Source organism: Brachyistius frenatus, unplaced genomic scaffold (assembly GCF_029030835.1).
Source record: "Brachyistius frenatus isolate BFR_SWC_R1_liver_20210118 unplaced genomic scaffold, ASM2903083v1 Contig_10, whole genome shotgun sequence".
In the NCBI taxonomy this organism is placed as follows: Eukaryota; Metazoa; Chordata; class Actinopteri; family Embiotocidae; genus Brachyistius; species Brachyistius frenatus.
Window position 1 is genome coordinate 7,817,205 of NW_027210609.1, and position 17,479 is coordinate 7,834,683.

Genomic DNA, 17,479 nt, shown 5'->3' on the forward strand with positions numbered 1-17,479 from the left:
TTTATGATTGTGTGTGTGTGTGGGGGGGGGGGGGGGCTTTTGCATTTGTAACACTGGGCTGCGCGTTTGCTGCTGTCCGATCTATTATGAACATTACGGTAGAGGAAAGATCTGACGTGCATGCACACCTCCAGCTTGGAAAGACACCAGCCGGCCGGGGAGCCACCTCAGCACCAAGGACAGGCCGACCAAACTGGCTTCTCCGGCCGCAGCGGCGCTGACGGTGCGTGACGGCGTCTGTAGAGCCGTCGGCTGGCAGGCGGACTCATCGTTTCCCGAACTACCAGGTAAAAAAAAAAACGAAAACGCCGAATGTTGGGAATGCGTCTTGTGTGGATGATGTCCGAGGTGGATCATGCCATAAATTGTCCGACTGAACTCAAGTCACCCCCAGTGAGAGGGAGGACATCCTTCCGTGCGGTCGGTCATGTGCGGCTTTGTAAATATAGTGCGTGCAGCCAGGTGTGGTTGGGTTTTTTTTTGTGGAACTGGACAGATGATGCGGCAGCGCGTCTTTCCCTCTTAAGCTCCTCTGCTTCCAGTTGTGCCGTCGATGTTGCCTGGTATACAGAAAGCCATAACCACAACACATTTATAGAAAAGCCACAGCCCTGTGCGCAAGATTCTCTTCTGACAGAGGAGACAGCTCATCACATGTGATGTCTCTGTTTCAGACCACCTTGGGAAATGTCCTTCTGAGAGCCGATTTTGAACTAAACAAGATTTCGACATGTCAACCACTCCGAGAGACAGCAGCCCGGTAAACTCGGCAGAGGCCAAAAAAACAGACCTGAGGATGAATGAGAAAAAATGCTGTAAGTAAACTCCAGGTTTTCCCACAATTAGGTTGAAAGCAGTTATGCAGAACTTGCTCCCAAGTCTACAGGTGCACTTGTAACATGAGACCTTGCATTGTTCGCTAATAGTTGTTAAATCACCTCTGTGACTGTGGAACTCCTTCATTTAATCTCCAACCTGCAAAAGACAGCTTTCAGGAGAGTGGATTTCTCTGTGGGCAAAAAAAAAAAAAAGAAGAGAGAAGAATATAAATGATGACAAGTGATATAAAAATACTCGGCGTGACACCTTCTGTGGTTTCCGCTGTTCTTTAGGAAATTGCTTTTCTCTCCCAGGATGGTTCCTCTTCTAATTTCTTCAGATATTTGAACCCAGCCCTCAGACGGTATTTGTCTCTAAAGAGACATTTATTTTTGTCCAGTACACACATGGCCTATTTATCATATGAGCTTATTATATAAATTCACTTTTGATGCAGGATTTATATTGATTATTCATGACTTGTGTTCAAATACAGCCTCACTTTCCAATATGCAGTTCATTTTCTTCTACTTCATTTTTTTTCTATTATGAAGCGTTTCTGTTATCTTTTGTAATGCAGGTGATTAAAATTGAAGGAATCTGGTATTATTTGCATAAATCTGTGTTGCTCTTTAATTAATGTGCATATCTCACCCGTGCAGCCTGGGCTTCCTACATGACAAATTCTCCAACAGTGATCGTAATGATCGGCCTGCCTGCGAGAGGAAAGACCTACATGTCCAAAAAACTGACACGGTACCTCAACTGGATCGGAGTCCCGACCAAAGGTAGTAAATTATGTCACATTTCCTTCTCTTAACGTTTCAATTTGTCACATCTGGAAATCTGGAAAATATATCGTGGGAAAGAAAGTTCACTTCACTGCTCACATTTTAAATTACAGTTGATATGAATATCTGTCCATGAGCATGTGTCTGTTCTTTGCTGTATGGGTGCTATATTCAGCTTCTTCATTTACAGTACAGTATACTGTAGCCTGTAAATGATTATTTAGCAGTTTTAAATCAATATTTTAAATCTGCATGTTGATTTTCGTCTTGATTTTGGACCATCTCACATGGATCAAATAGAGATTTTAGTGCAGTTTTAACCAACTGATTTTAATCAGATGGATGACAGCAGGATAATTAGCATAGATTAGTATGGTTAGAGGGGAATAATGGTAGCTTTCAGAGGTTTTCTTCTTTGTACTGTTGTAAAATCAAAACCGGTCATTTTTAATTAGAGCCCAAAAAACAAGCTGAAAAGGTTGGATAAAGGTCATAAAAAGCAACAGAAGAGAGGAGCAAAAGATAATATACACAGAGCAAAAAAGGAGAAGCAGTAACAGAATTAGATATGAGGAAAAAGAATGACAGGAAAGTTTCACAGTGTAACAGCGGCGTTTGTAAAGACTCTCCCTAATCTAGGAATAAATTAACTGTGATTGTTGAATATTTTTTATAAGAAGTCAAATATATTGGACGGGTGACTGTAAAACTTAAGAGCCGTTAGCACAGCCAAGCAGGGAGTTAATGTAATTTGTTCATTTTGCAGTGTTTAATTTGGGCGTGTACCGCAGAGAGGCCGTCAGAGCTTATAAATCCTATGATTTCTTCCGCCACGACAATGAAGAAGCCATGAAAATAAGGAAGTAAGTTCCACTTCTACACGTGTGCTCATGACGTTCTCTTGTTCAAGACATTCACACGTTATCTGCCTCGCCGTTGGAGATGCAGTAACATCTGTGGAACACGTTTCTTCCATTCAACATAAGTCTGTTTGGTATTCTGTAGCCTCCACTGCTGCATCAGTGACTAAGCTGTTTTTTTTTTTTGGCCTACAGTCAATATTGAGCCTGGGTCAGCCTAATGCTCATACTACCTTTAAACAGATACACACACACAGACACATCATAAGGTATGGCTGCGCAATCCTTGTAGATATCAACTGTAAATCAGCGCTGAGCTCTACAATAAAGATTAACTGAGAATAAAAAGTCCCCCTCCACCCCCCCTCTCCTGGTTTTATCTGGTGGTATTGAAATGAGGTTTGTCTTGCATGGCTACCCTGAAAATGTGACAGGCTCTTGACAGCATCCCAGTGCTGAATTGTGACCTAGATATTAAACAAGCTGCCGCTGTCACTCTGAAGCAGACACAAGCCCTCCGCTGTGTTGCATGGGTATCCAGCCTGGGTCAAACCAAACGTTTAACTGTAAATAATTCAGAGAGTTTGCCACTTTGCTTTTGAGTTGGATGAGAAGTTTACAAAACAACACAAAATGAATACCGAATCTTAACTGTGTCACTGGTATCGAGAAATAATTCATCATTTTGGGGTTTTAGGAGACATAAAGGAAAACATATTTGTAGTGTCGCTGTCCTATGAGAACCACGTATCTCTAAAAAGTCAACAAGCTCAGAAAAATATTCCTGTTTTCAGTTTTGTGACAAAACCTTTTCCAGCCAATCAAAACGGGTTTTTAAATAGTTTATTTAGTTTAGGAAGTAGGAGACTCCTCCTAACCTATTAAGAAATATGTAATTATTTAGTTTATACAAATATACGGATTCAAAAGCAAAAAATTTGGAAATATGGGGTTTACATTTGACAGAAAGGGTATGAAAAACTGTAATCTTTGGAGTAAATAATGACTAAACCTATAAGACAAATGTAGTGGAGTAAAAAGTCAAATATTAGCCTCTTTGGTGTAGAAGTATAAAGTTGCATAGATTGGACTCAAGTAAAGTGCAAGTACTTTGAATTTTTACTTCAGTACTTGAGTTATATTCCACCTCTAGTCCCAGTCCAAACTGTGCACAATAATATTTATAAATTATCAAGCTTGTTCCCAAGACTTTTGTAGAAAAATATATTAATGCTGAGTTTTCAAACTGTATTCTGTCAGTGCTTTGAGCTTCACAAGTGAAATTATATACAGCTGAATTTTATTGGGAGCGGCAGCATAAATCTCAGAGCTGGGTATCTCCATGGTTAGACAACAAGAGACGGTGATGGAGAAAATCTATTTAGTGGTTTAAGAAAACTAGTGTTTTGACCAAAATGCCATCTTTTACACACAAAATCTTTTTTTTGGAGATTATCAGTATTCCTGATAAGCGAAGGAAAAATACATTCAAATACTCACAAGGCACTGAGAATCGAAATCTACCCGACATCTACCAGGTGGGACATCTAATATTTTGTGATTTCTGACACTGTCGGTAAATCTCAGTGAATACGGCTCTTTTTGAGTCGAGCTGCCATGTTTGCTGTCTCTCCTGCAGGCACTGTGCTCTGGTAGCTCTGCAGGATGTGAAGTCATACCTAACAGGGGAGGGAGGTCAGATTGCGGTGAGTCATCGTTCTACCTTTACATTTATCCGACTCTCTGTCAGCCTGTGTCTCTCAGTGTTGGCTCATTTCCAACATTTATAAAATATCCAGAGCAGAGACACATCTGGCAAAAGGACAGTCTTAATCCTAAACTGTCCTACTAACATTTCACCACAAAAAATGTTTTCTCTCTATTTTCAGGTTTTTGATGCAACAAACACAACCAGAGAACGAAGAGACCTCATTCAAGCTTTTGTGAAGGAGAATGCTTTCAAGGTAAAATTGAATGTTATTTTATCTGGGGGGAAAAAAAAAAAAAAAAAATCTGTTTTCAAAATGTTTAATGAAGAAGGAAACACCTCCTTCCCTGTCTTAAGTGTCAGAATTCATATTACAAGAGATCAAACACTGATGGTCTCTGAACTTTATTTACCCGACAACTCCACAGGCTACTTCTAAAGGAATAGTTTGACATTTCTGTAATATCTGTCATGTTGCATATGAAACTAAAGCCAGCAGCGAGCCAGCTTTGTCTGAAGTAAACTAAATCTCCCCTCCAGCTCCTTTAAAGCTCACTAATTCATAAGTAATGTCTCGCTTAATCCTTACAAAAGAGTGCTGTGCAGTTTTTTTGGCCAGGCCGGGGACTTCCTGTGGTCTTACCATCAGGCAACCAGACTGTCATTGCTCCCGAATAAGTACATGTAGTAGTACAACACATAATACCCTGTAAAACTCTTCTAATCTAAAACTCTCAGTATTTAAGCAAATAAATGTATTTACCAAAATGTCAAACTTGTCCTTTAATGTCTGACAAGGAAACTGTTGTGACGTTGATTTAATTCTCAGTTTCAGGACGGTAAAGTTGACCCTCTAAGTTCCTTTCTTTCCAACAGGTGTTCTTTGTGGAGTCCGTGTGTGACGACCCAGAAGTCATTGCTGCTAATATTCTGGTATGAACTAATGTCACCTACGTAATTAAACCGTGACTTCTAGTCTGGGTCAAACCCACAAGCTATTCATATTCAAACTATTTCCAGGGTTATGTAAGAGCTGTGCTGCCTGCTCACACCGTCTGAATTTTTTTGAATACCTGTGACAGGAAGTGAAAGTGTCCAGTCCAGACTACCCTGAGAGGCACAGAGAGAGAGTGATGGATGACTTCCTCAAACGAATTGAGTGCTACAAGGTCACTTATCAACCGTTAGATCCTGATGACTATGACAAGTAAGGATTCATTAAATCTTTCTTTTTTTCTTTAAATAATCTGCCATTGCTTTGAATTATCAGCATTTACAGTAAACAAATATGACTACATCTATCCTCTAAAGCTTACTTTAGAGTAAACAACAATAATGTTGGCATTTTTGAGAATTAAGACCTTCAAAATGTTTTGAAAAAAATATCTGCACCTGAATATGCAGCAGGTGAGTCCTCCAGACATTGCCTCACTTACTGCTGAAATAGTTATTACAGTGTTTCTGCATGTTCAGCCTTCACAAATGACCAGAATCACACCACCATATATATATAAATAACAGAATAGTCAAAGCTCAATGATGTACCATTGCTTAAATACAAAGCATGCCTATATTTTTCAGTGAATCCATCCAGAAAGATCAACAATTATATATGATATAGATGCAACTGTATGGATCAGATCAGACAGACTGAAACATTGTCATGAATATTTTTCATCAGTAAGCGACAGACTGTGGGGGAAATTAGACTTGCAATTCAAAAAAATAAACACTAGATGGCGACATTAAGCAGCCCTTTAATTCACCCGCACGACTGGCTGGCTCCTGCAGGGACCTCTCTTTTATCAAGGTTATAAACGTGGGCCGGCGATTTCTGGTGAACCGGGTGCAGGACTACATCCAGAGCAAGATCGTCTACTACCTCATGAACATCCACGTGCACTCTCACTCCATCTACCTGTGTCGGCACGGGGAGAGCAACCACAACGTCGAAGGACGCATCGGAGGAGATGCTGAACTTTCCCCTCGTGGGAAACAGGTACGATGGCCCAGTTTCTCTTCTCTCTAATCCCCATTTTATGAAAAGCCAGTGTCTTCTGAAAGGAACATAGCTCTGTGGGATAAGATGTACTTTTCTGCAGCATTATGAACACAGCCGAGTTGTGACCTTTTATTTCATTTAATCCTCCCCATTTCCGGTTTCCTTTCCTCCACCCACTGAACCTCAATCTAATGAAGCAGAAATCCCATTAAGGATGAACAGAATGAAACATCTTTCTGTCTTTTTCATCCCAGTTCGCCCACGCCCTGCGCAATTTCATTGAAGAGCACAGCCTGTCGGACTTAAAAGTGTGGACGAGCCAGCTGAGGAGGACCATCCAGACTGCGGAGGAGCTCGGAGTGCCTTATGAACAGTGGAAGATCCTCAACGAGATCGACGCTGTCAGTAACCTGTCATCTAACCGCCGCGATTTTATTACAGTCATGACAGTTTCAGGGAGCCCTAGTTTGGATGGACAGAAAGTCTTTTTTGGATGTTTTCTGGGACACTCACACATTTCAGCTTTTTGATCGCTTCAAAGCACCAAGAAGCATCCTGAGGAGAAACAAAAGAACCTGAAGAAGAACACTTTGAAAAGATCCTCAGTTACAGAAAATAAAACATTCTTAAGCACTTTGTTCATCGCAAGGGAGACGTGTATAAAAGGCACTTATTCAATAGTTTTAATACATAATCAATTTAATCCGTGCTTAGTGTTTTCACCCAGATGGTGGAAATCTCTCAGCATTTTAACTAATATTCTGATATCTTCTCTCCTTGTGACCTATATATAAAATTCCCTGAGCACTTTGTTTTGGTTTCTTTATAGAGTATATATGGATGTGGGTGGAATTATAGATTCATGTTTTGTTATACTTGTGTGAAACTTGAAGCATTTCTTTCCTTCTTTATTGTTTACAGTTTGCAGATGTTTGACCTTTTCGTTTGACGAGGACAAACAAATGTTTTGTTCTGCTTTCCCAGGGTGTGTGTGAGGAGATGAGCTATGAGATGATCCAGGAGACATTCCCAGAGGAGTTTGCTTTGCGGGACCAGGACAAGTACCACTATCGCTACCCAGGAGGGGAGGTGACCTGAACCACTTCTCACAATTATTTGTATTTCCTTAAGCAAAAAAAAAAAAGTTTCTCTCCATCAGATCATGTGTATTATTTCTCGTCTGTTAGCTGCTACTACAAGCTCTCACAGGTTCATGTTCTTTTAAGCATAGCATTGACATTCACGGCTGTAATGGTTTCTCCTTTCCCATTAGTCCTACCAAGATCTTGTCCAGCGTTTGGAGCCCGTTATCATGGAGTTAGAGAGGCAGGGCAATGTGTTGGTTGTGTGCCACCAGGCTGTGATGCGCTGTCTCCTGGCTTACTTCCTGGACAAGGGTGCCGGTGAGATAAACACAAACAGACGCACACTTACATGTTGCAAATCCCACAAGAACATGACGATATATTTTATATTTGTTTCTTAACTCCACAGATGATCTTCCATACATGAAGTGTCCGCTCCACACAGTGCTCAAGCTCACCCCTGTTGCATACGGTAGGTGTTTACCCGAACTTGAGACCGATACAGCATAAGAAGAGAGTTTAAATTGATTGTATCTTTTATCTTCTAGGGTGTAAAGTGGAAATGTTTTATCTTAATGTGGAGGCAGTTAACACGCATCGAGACCGGCCTCTCGTAAGTTGCTCTGAATTGAGCTGAATGTGCATTCAGCATTGTTTGAATTAAAGCTTTAAATGTCGTCATCTGTGCAAAACATGTGTTTATTGTTTACTTACACTTAATTTATCACCAAATCTCAACGTCTAATAATTCAAAGTCAAACAGCTGTTATTTGTTGTGTCTGTTAGTTCAGTGCAGTTACCGTACATCCCCTGTATTGTGAGGCTTTGCTTCCTTGACCGCTTTCCTTATATCCCTGTTTTGTTACATCCCTTTTATCTTTAGCCATAATTAATCAGCCTGGCTTAAGTGGTGAGCCTCTGAATGTTAAGTGAGATGTTATTTTGGCAGTATTTGACCTTGATAGAAGCCATGGCTGAGCATGCTACTTTGCTGGCTGTTCTAATCACTACCATTCCTCTGGTTGCATCCAGATACTAAGATAATGTACTAAGACTTTGTATTTAAGCTGTTGGTCCCTTTTTTTACCGTTTTGATTGAAGCAGGTGTTTGTCTGTCACGTCCAATCAGGGCTGTCACTGCTCATCATCGTTTTGTTTTGTGTTGCGTGGTGGAATAGTGTCGGTGAAATCAGTTTGTTTCACTACAAACGGCTTCAGTTGTCTTACCTGTTGCTGTGGATCAGTGTGGTGGAGGACAGGCTTCTTTGCTTGCCTGTGTCCCGTCAGGTGTCCCCCTGGTGTTACATCCTCCCAGATCATTGTTCTTAACACCTGTGGTGTTTCATCTTCTACCAGGATAAAATCCCGAAGGACTCTGCTCTCATACATCGGCGGAATAGTTACACTCCCCTGTCCAGTCACGACCAGTTCAAGCGGCCCAGGCTCTACAGCGCGGGCAACCAGCCCTGGCTACCGCTCGCGCCCACCCCATCGGCTCTGATGCCAGAGGGACGGCAAAGCCAAGTTAGTGACAGAGTCGCAGGCTCCCCCACTAAATTTGTCACCATCAGCTGTAATCGGTCACCTCCCACCACAGTTGTAACCCTGTGTTTGGCATTATCTCCCCACAGTTCTGGATCCTCTTGATGATTTAGTGTCTGTGTTGCAACTGATGTACATGAAACCCACCTCTCCATAATATCTCTCTCTCTCCGGGCATGTTTTAAAGTCTTGAATGGGTTTCCCTCCTCTTTTAATGTTGTCTTGCATGACATCACTGGGCTGTCTCCTACTTGAATATGCACAACAGCATGCCTGTTCTTTGCTGAAGAAAGCCCATCACAGAGTTAGATTTTAGATCGTCAGAGATAAGTGCAGCACTTTGTCACAAATGATTACGTACAGACATCATAATTTGCTCAGAACTATTATACATCCATTTAGTTTAATAAAAACCAGAGAGCAATTTGATAATTTGTCTAGGCTTAATATAATTCAATAATTCTCATTGCAAGGATTGTAAAAAAAACATATGAACCATTTCAGATAGAGAAAAAGTGTTGAAATTTTAGAATGCATATTCATATTTGTACGTGTTGTGTATGTTGGCCTTGCATTGTACGTAAAGTGCTTCAGCCCTTCTCCACATTTCTATCTGTCTCTCTCTTTCTCCACTATCTCCAAACGTGTCTTACAGACTCGGATAGGAAGCAGTTGTCTGTGAGTATTTTGGAGACTTAGAACATGACTTTTAATTTTCTTTCCCATAATTCAACTCTTGTCACTGTAACCCATGTGAATATGTGTTGTCACACTAGTGTATTTTTATGGTTTTCAGTCTTTGGGTTTCTCTAACCTTCCATCACCTTTGCACAGTGAAAAGTTGCTATCAGGTTTGTTTCATCTCAGCAGCCTTATCAAGAACACTTTGAACACACTGGCTGGAATATATCAATTGATTTCGGTGAAAGTCTTTGATGATTAAAGCACCTAGATATATTTTAAAATAGTAATTCATGACAAAAAAAAACCCAAAATGTACTGAAAATACATTTTGAAATCATGCGAATCCCGGGGTGTTTGACGTGTACAACACTAGGATTTTGAGACAATCATACTGAGACCGTGTGGCCACTTTTCCACACTTCACACAATGACCTAAATTTCCAAGTAAAAACTTAAGACTCCTGGGGCACCATTGAAGCTATTACTATGTAGTTGCCTCGAGCAGGATTTGGTGCCGTAAGGAATTCATTTGTGAAAGTCAGTGATACTTTCTTTTTCTTTAAGGAGTCCCTGTGCGAAGGAATCGACTTTGACAGCCCCGACGAAACGAGTGGCTGTGTCCGCTTCTGAGTGAAGATGGGATCCTCATCATGCCTCTTTCCTCATCTCGCAGTTGGGGCAAGTTCTGGGTTCAGACATGACTCGAAAGATGTTTCTTTCACTTTTATTTTCACAGTTCCTGGAGTTTGAGATTACAGTATGAAGTCAAAGAACAGTTTCCTTTTAAAAATGAGGCCATTAATGCACGAGGTAACATGTTTCATTTTATCCCAAGCTCTCTGTTTGTCTTCACTGTGCATGCTGAGGCTTTGAACTGGAAGCCTTATCATCTAGTATCATAAACAATATCTGCATGTGCGTCAAAAGAAATCAGCCAACCAACAGAAACATACTCTATTGCAGAACTGGAAACTAATTCTCATTGTAAATACTGCAATGCCTTACTGAACTTTAAATATTCTGTGTTTATAGAAATAGTTCCTCCGTATGCCACTGAATGTAATCAGAGCAAGTTATGCATTATTATGGTGAAAATCAGTTTTCACAATTGCAAACAGATCATGTCAAAAACTAGATCCCATAGAAATATTTTTATATTAAAAACCACTCATGTACTACATACAAACAATCTGTAGTGGTGATTCTTGTCCAACGACATCATCTGTTCTGTCTCAATTTGAGGGAATGTGCTCATCAGGCTCTGTAAGAGATTAAAGTACTTTATCCAGATCCTTCTGTCTATGTATTTTGTGTTGTCAGAAAATACACCTCAATGCTGGACATAATATATACCAGCGGGAGGTTAAGGATTTTGCAAACCTAATGTGTTCAGCTGGTGTCACAAATAACACCTAAATGATCATCTATTGTTCCTGCCTATGTATTCTGGGAAGTTATTTTGTGCAACAATTCAAAATAGTTTGTTTAGCATGTTTATAGTATGTTTGGTATTTGTGTTCATGTTATCATACTGAACATGAATGTGTTTTAATTGCTTTGTGCAAATGTAGTTTTTCTCCTCTGACACAAAATCTTTTCATTTTGATTTAATAGCAGACAGTGGTCAAATTTTTGGTCTACGACTATAATGTTTGATAAGTTATTGCCCTGCTCAAAGCAGCCTACTGTGCCTTTTAAGCAGACAATAAAAGTACATTTTGAAGGGACGTGAGTTTTGGTTTGCTTTGTTTTGTTTGCCTTATTTTCAAAAGTAGGAAACACACATGAAACTTTTCCATTTGTCTAACCATTGATGCAGAATTGTCTCAAAACTATTTGAGAAGTGAATGAAATGTAGATCTTCTCTTATGTCTCGGTTAGGGGGACAAGGTGCTCTGCAAACACCCACCTTTAGATTTTTATTTATTTATTTTAAGCATAACTGGTGTGAAAAAACAAACGTAACTGTTTGACTGTGTTTTTTGCCTCATAACAAAATAAATGTTTCATTCTCCATGTCTACAAACTGTAGAAAACCCCGATCCTTACTGCGTGGCTTACCTGTTGAGCGGTCGGTGGTGATGACCTGCTGTTTTAAAACCCAGGAATTGTTCAGGAAGTAAAGCGATTGATTTAGTTTGGCAGCAATGCGAAGACAGATGGACAACAACAATGATGTGCCGTTTCTGCATTCAAAATAAATATCTTTGTAATTTGGCCACACATTTTTTTTTTTTTTTTATCTCATTAGGGAAATAACGTACTACCAGAGGTTTATTTACGAGCGTCATGACGTCACACAGACGTACGTACGCTGACGCACTATACAGTAGTCGTCCTCACTGGGTGTTTATTGTTCGAGTCAGGCGGGGCTGCGGTCAACGGCAGGTAAGAAAACACACATAACTTACCGCTTTCTGCGCCTCGCTTCTTTTTTATTTATTTTTATTTTTTTATTTTTATAGATTTGTCAAAAAAGACAAAAGAAACCGATGATGTCGAAGGTTTGAACGGATGCGGAAAGCTTGTTAAAAAACACACACACACAAAAAAAAAACAGTCGAGTTAACGTTACGCAAATGGGCAGGCTAGCGTGCTAACGTTAGCGGTTGTAATTAGCCAAACGTGTCTCGGAAGAACGAGCAAATGTTGTTGTTGTTTTTGTTTTTTTTAATCTTCTCCAGGACAACTGTCTCTCGGCGCTGCGACTTTTCTTCCGAGTTGCGGGGACATTTTTTTTATTTGGAGGGGGGGGGGGGGGCTGAAATGTCGTGCTCGACGGAGGAGAGGGGGGGGGGGATAGCTGCTGTCTTGTTTGTGTCGAGTTAACTCGTCAACAAACACAACAAAGAAACAAAAACAAAAGCGTGGTCGCTGATCAGCTGTTCCGTCAGCTGTTCCGTCAGCTGTTCCATTGTGACACTATAATACAGCTGCCGGCGCAAGTGACACCCCGATGCTGGATGTTTTGCATCTGCTAACTGTCCCGAGCTAATGTCGCTCTGTTGTTGTTGTTGTTGTTGTTGTTGTTTTGGAACAGAAGTAAATATACAAAGACCAGATCCATGTCAACAATGGGGGAGATGTAACGGCACAAAAAGAGACATTACCAGAGCAAGATATAGCAAGATGTTATTTAGGGGGCTTTTTTTTTTATAATTTAATTTAATTTAATTTTTATTATTAATTTTGTTTTATTAACCTCAGAGACATTAAGTAGTTGGCGAAGTGAGAGATGAATAGGTTAAAAGAGGGAACACCTACAACAAACACTTGTGAATGTATTAAATACCAAAGCAATACCCCCCCCCCCCCCCCACACACACACACACACACACACACACACACACACACACACACCAGATTATAAAAGCAGAATATTGGCTTGACTGCATATTTAAGGTAAATGTTGTAAGATCATTAAATTCCTCAACGATTAGATTATTTATGTCGCAGATGAGGAGACACTGATATTTCTATTTGGGTCACAAAGCCGACTGTTGGTGTTTCTTAAAGTAAATTAACAGGCGGTGACGTCAAATCTGGAAAGTTGTGTGACACTCGACGTTGATCTGAGATGTCCTCTTGAGGACGCTGTGAAAGCACCAACGCAATATCAAGATATCTGGTCAAAACATTGTGATGTTTGATTTTTTTTTTAATCTACATCGCTCGGCACCGCACTCTCTCGTCAACAAATGTCCTTCGCGGACGAGACGTCCCTACCGAATACCGATCTCCCATGTTCTCGCAGGCAGGATGTTGCGGCTACGCTGTAAAACCAAAAATGGGAGCCACATAATGCAGGGCTTGACCCATCAGTCGTGTGTGCAAGAGCTGAAGAGCAAAGTGGAGGAACTGACCGGTATCCCCTGCGACGTGCAGAAGATTATGGTCGGTTACCCGCCCTCCAGCCTCGACCTCCGGAACGGAGAAGCCCACCTCAAGGACTACCCCATCAAATCAGGTACGTGGTCAGACGTCCGAAATGTTGAGTCGATGTTTTAATAACATGTTCCGACTTTTTTTTTTTTTTTTTTTTTTAAAGATGTAACAACTATAACAACCGGGTTAAAAAAAAAAATGTTGTCAGGGTTTTAAAATACATTTGTCTTAATGAATGCGCTGCGGAGAAGTTTTCGTTGGTTATTCGAAGCGGGCGGAGAGAAAAGTCACCGAGATTTTCGTCTTCGATGCGAGAGCCCCAAACGAAATTCTGCTCACCTGCGTTGTTTTGAGGTGGAAGCAGAAACGCGACGTAACAAAATGGAAATATAACCTCGAACCCGCTGCGTTGTTACTGGGCGCGCTTTAAGCCGACTCGTGTAAACGCACCTCCTTTGCATTTAGATGGAAACATTTCAAATACGCGCGAAAGATTCAGTTAACGGCTGGAAACGTTATAAACAAGGTTACGTTTGTCCTCTTTTCTTTTCTTTTCCAAACCCCAAGTCTGACCCGGATGAACGGTGTCGTGTCGTTGTTTGTGTGTCGTCCTCGACAGGAGACACGCTCATTGTTGAGGAGGAGAAAAATAAGCCGAAGCCTCAGGATCACCCGATCGTGACCAAAGCGCCGCGCCCGGAGGGCCCTCCTGTGCTGGCACGCCGAGTGGTCCCGGCTGACAACTCCTGCCTCTTCACCAGTGTTTATTATGTCGTGGAAGGTGGCGTGTACGATCCCGTGTGCGCCCCCGAGATGCGGGGCCTCATTGCTCAGATAGTGTCGAGCGACCCGGCCGCCTACTCCGAAGCGGTGCTGGGGAAAACCAACGAGGAGTACTGCGCCTGGATAAGACGCGACGACACCTGGGGAGGGGCCATCGAAGTGTCGATCCTGTCCAAGTTTTACCAGTGCGAGATCTGCGTGGTGGACACTCAGACGGTCCGGGTGGATCGATTTGGGGAGGACGCCGGGTACCACAAACGCGTGCTGCTCATCTACGACGGCATCCACTACGACCCGCTGCAGAAAGAGATCCCCGGCTCCGACGCCCCGCCGCAGACTATCTTCTCCACCACCGACGACGTGATCCTGGCCCAGGCCCTCGAGTTGGCGGACGAGGCCCGCCGCAAGCGGCAGTTCACGGACGTTAACCGCTTCGCGTTGCGCTGCATGGTGTGCCAGACGGGCCTGGTGGGACAAAAGGAGGCGCGCGAGCACGCCAAGGAGACGGGCCACACCAATTTCGGCGAAGTGTGAGCGTCGCCCCGTCCCTTTCTCCCCCCCCCCCCCTCACAAAATAGAACCGCCGCCGATCCCGCGCCCCACACCCGGCAACCCCGTCGGTCCGTCTGCTTGCATCACCCTCTACCTCACATTATCCGGCGACGTCGTTCGAGAATCTGCAGACACTGTTCAGCCTCTCACCCGCTCAGTATTACGTTTTACCTGCTGTCGGAAACACCGCCGCAGTGCTCCGATGTCATTAAACCACGGCGTTGGTCCGTCACGGATGGTTTGAAATCTGTTTCACTGGGTCACGTCTGCAAATAATTCCTGGGTTCGGTTTCAATCCGTTGCGATTACTCGTCGTCGGCGAGAAAATGCGCCAAACTGATTGAAACGCCGCTGTACGGCTCTGCAGAGAGCTCCAGACAACCGCTGAGGTTATTTGCGCTACGATGTGATCCCATTCACTGTTGTCTTAAATGCAGCACACCGAGTTTTGACTGTTATTCATTATGTCGGTTACGTAGCATGTTTTTTTTTTTTTTTTTTTGGATTTCCTGTGTGTGGATAGATGTCAGAAATTATTCCAATACTGGGATCATTTGGTTAACTTTAGATGTCTGAATTATTCAGGACAACTGGCCAGTGTTAATGCTAAGCTGCAGTCACCTATATACAAATGTGCTCTTCGTGGCTTTCTTTTGAATTCATTGAGCATGGCCCTTGAAAAGTGGAGTTATGCATTTTGAAATACAATGTCATATTGCAACTTATGGTCCAAAATGATCCTAAATACATACATACGTTTTTTTTGTGGTTTTTTTTTTTTTTTAATGTTGCGTCATTTATCAGTGAGCTGGTTTTAATTAGACATATAAAAAGTAATGGTGCTGTAAGCTAACATTTTACAAACTTGTGTAGCTCCTGGTTTTTCCTTATGGGTACAGCAGGTTTTCAGGAGTGTCATTTTTAATTCTAGTGTGTACGTTTTTCAAATGTCATCATGCTGTGTGAACTTTTAAAAAAATACACTTCTTTAGTTTTTGTTTAAATAGCTGCATATTTTGAAAAACACTTCAAGTGCAATGAGGCGTTTGAGCGCAACAAATCACGTCGGGAGGCGAAGTGTAAAAACATCTGCATTTAATGCATTTTACCTGTTCAGGTCCATCTTCATTCATCTACCTTCTTCGCTAATCAACATTAAGCAGTTTACCTTTTCATCTCATAATTGTTGCTCTAAGTTGGGTGTTTGAATTCAGAGTAAAGTCACATTTTGGTTCGATATTGAGTGCCACTCCTCCGTTCATGTTTTGCACAACTGGAGCATGTTCTCACATTTTAAGCTCAAAAGTCAAGCATCATCTCTACTGATTCTGTTGATGCACACTGCCTTTAAGGATGAAGTATGCACTTATTTATGTTAAACATCAGGTCAAAAGGTTTTTACTGGAGGATACCCCGAGGATAGGTGTGGGACTGTTTTTTTTTTAATTTTTTTAATATATATATATATCCTCACTTTGTGCAAACTAGTTATTTTGTTTCGGGCATCCTCGACGGTAATATTCATCCTAAATTGTTGCCAAAAACAATATCTTTGACAGCAAGAAGCTTGATTAGAACTTTCTTTCCTAATTTTGCTCAGACGGTAGTAGAAGAAAAGGAAAGGAAAAACGTATGAATTTTTGGTTGAACGTGAACCGCTATGATTTCTTACCCCTCATCCGTTGCGTTAGATCGTTTATTTGATTTTTAACAGTGATTATGGATTAATCAGCTTACATTAAGATGAAACTATGAAATGGCTTTGTTGTATTTTTTATTTCCCAAGTTCTCATGACTAACAATAACAATGAATGTTGCACACAAAGCACTACAGAATAACTGGATTTACTTGATATTTTTCAGTGTTGTGTCACAATTAAAAGTTATACAGCCAACAGTTGAGTTTGAGTCACGTTCTGTAAAGTATTTCCTACTTTTAAGTTTGCTCTTGAACTTGCAGTGAAAGTTTTTACGTTTCATATTTAAATAATACAATCCCCGGCTCCTCCTGCTTAGATGACTGTCCTTGGTTGTACTTTTTAATAAACATAGTATAGTGTATATATATGTATATATATACTTCTATACATATGTGCACTATATATGATACAGTGTCGTCCAAAATATCATAAAACTTTCATACTATAGGATGTTGTCAAAGATTTTATAAAAATGTCATGCTATACCATATTGTCCAAAATATAATTAAAAAGTGATACTATAGCATGTCGTCCGAAATATGATTAAAAAAAAAGTCATACTATAGCATGTCTGAAATATTTAAAAAAAAGTAATTATATAGCATGTTGTCTGAAATATGATTAAAAAAAAAAGTCATACTATAGTATGTCGTCCAAAATATGAAAATAAGTCATACTATAGTACAGTATATTGTTCAAAAATTTATAAAAATGTCACACAACAGAATAAGTTACCATGGTGATTCAGCCAGTTTAAAAAAAGATCCACCTTCGTGACATTGACAACCCTGGCTTTAGTCTCAACATACCTCGCAAACTCTCGCTTCGTAGTACAGTACACCCTCTCAGGTTGTGTCGTCAGTGAGGGGAGTCCAGACTTGAGTGTATGTGTGGATGAGGCGTGCAGAGTGGCTGAGTCCAGGGATGGATGCGTTTGTGTGTTAAACAAACACGGGGAATGACAGAAACAAGAGGAAAGGAGATCAGGGGAAACAAAGGGAAAACACACTGGGACAGACAGGGATCCTGACATGTTGTCTAAAATGTCATAAAAAACGTTACATACCA

The 17,479-nt window shown here is 41.1% G+C and overlaps 2 protein-coding genes across 8 annotated transcripts; both read left to right on the forward strand.

Moving 5' to 3' along the window:
* Window positions 1–65: 65 nt before the first annotated feature.
* pfkfb2b (6-phosphofructo-2-kinase/fructose-2,6-biphosphatase 2b) lies at window positions 66–11,218 on the forward strand. Of its 7 annotated transcripts, XM_069691208.1 has the most exons (18): window positions 66–287; window positions 675–815; window positions 1,482–1,607; window positions 2,377–2,473; window positions 4,110–4,176; window positions 4,360–4,434; window positions 5,055–5,111; window positions 5,261–5,385; window positions 5,970–6,177; window positions 6,435–6,581; window positions 7,165–7,269; window positions 7,454–7,583; window positions 7,675–7,737; window positions 7,814–7,878; window positions 8,622–8,789; window positions 9,463–9,485; window positions 9,604–9,658; window positions 10,056–11,218. In XM_069691208.1, the coding sequence occupies exons 2-18, from the start codon at window positions 731–733 to the stop codon at window positions 10,119–10,121; spliced, it is 1,662 nt and encodes a 553-aa protein (XP_069547309.1). In that variant the 5' UTR covers window positions 66–287; window positions 675–730; the 3' UTR covers window positions 10,122–11,218. The 7 variants fall into 7 exon arrangements, 6 of the variants coding, with proteins under 6 accessions (XP_069547309.1, XP_069547310.1, XP_069547312.1 ...); XM_069691209.1 differs by lacking the exon at window positions 9,604–9,658 and having other exon boundaries at window positions 67–287; XM_069691211.1 differs by lacking the exon at window positions 8,622–8,789 and having other exon boundaries at window positions 67–287.
* A 621-nt stretch (window positions 11,219–11,839) lies between these two features.
* On the forward strand, window positions 11,840–16,606 carry yod1 (YOD1 deubiquitinase). The gene is made up of 3 exons (XM_069691198.1): window positions 11,840–11,879; window positions 13,246–13,458; window positions 13,996–16,606. Exons 2-3 carry the CDS (start codon window positions 13,251–13,253, stop codon window positions 14,691–14,693), a joined length of 906 nt encoding a protein of 301 aa, XP_069547299.1. The 5' UTR covers window positions 11,840–11,879; window positions 13,246–13,250; the 3' UTR covers window positions 14,694–16,606.
* Window positions 16,607–17,479: the final 873 nt, after the last annotated feature.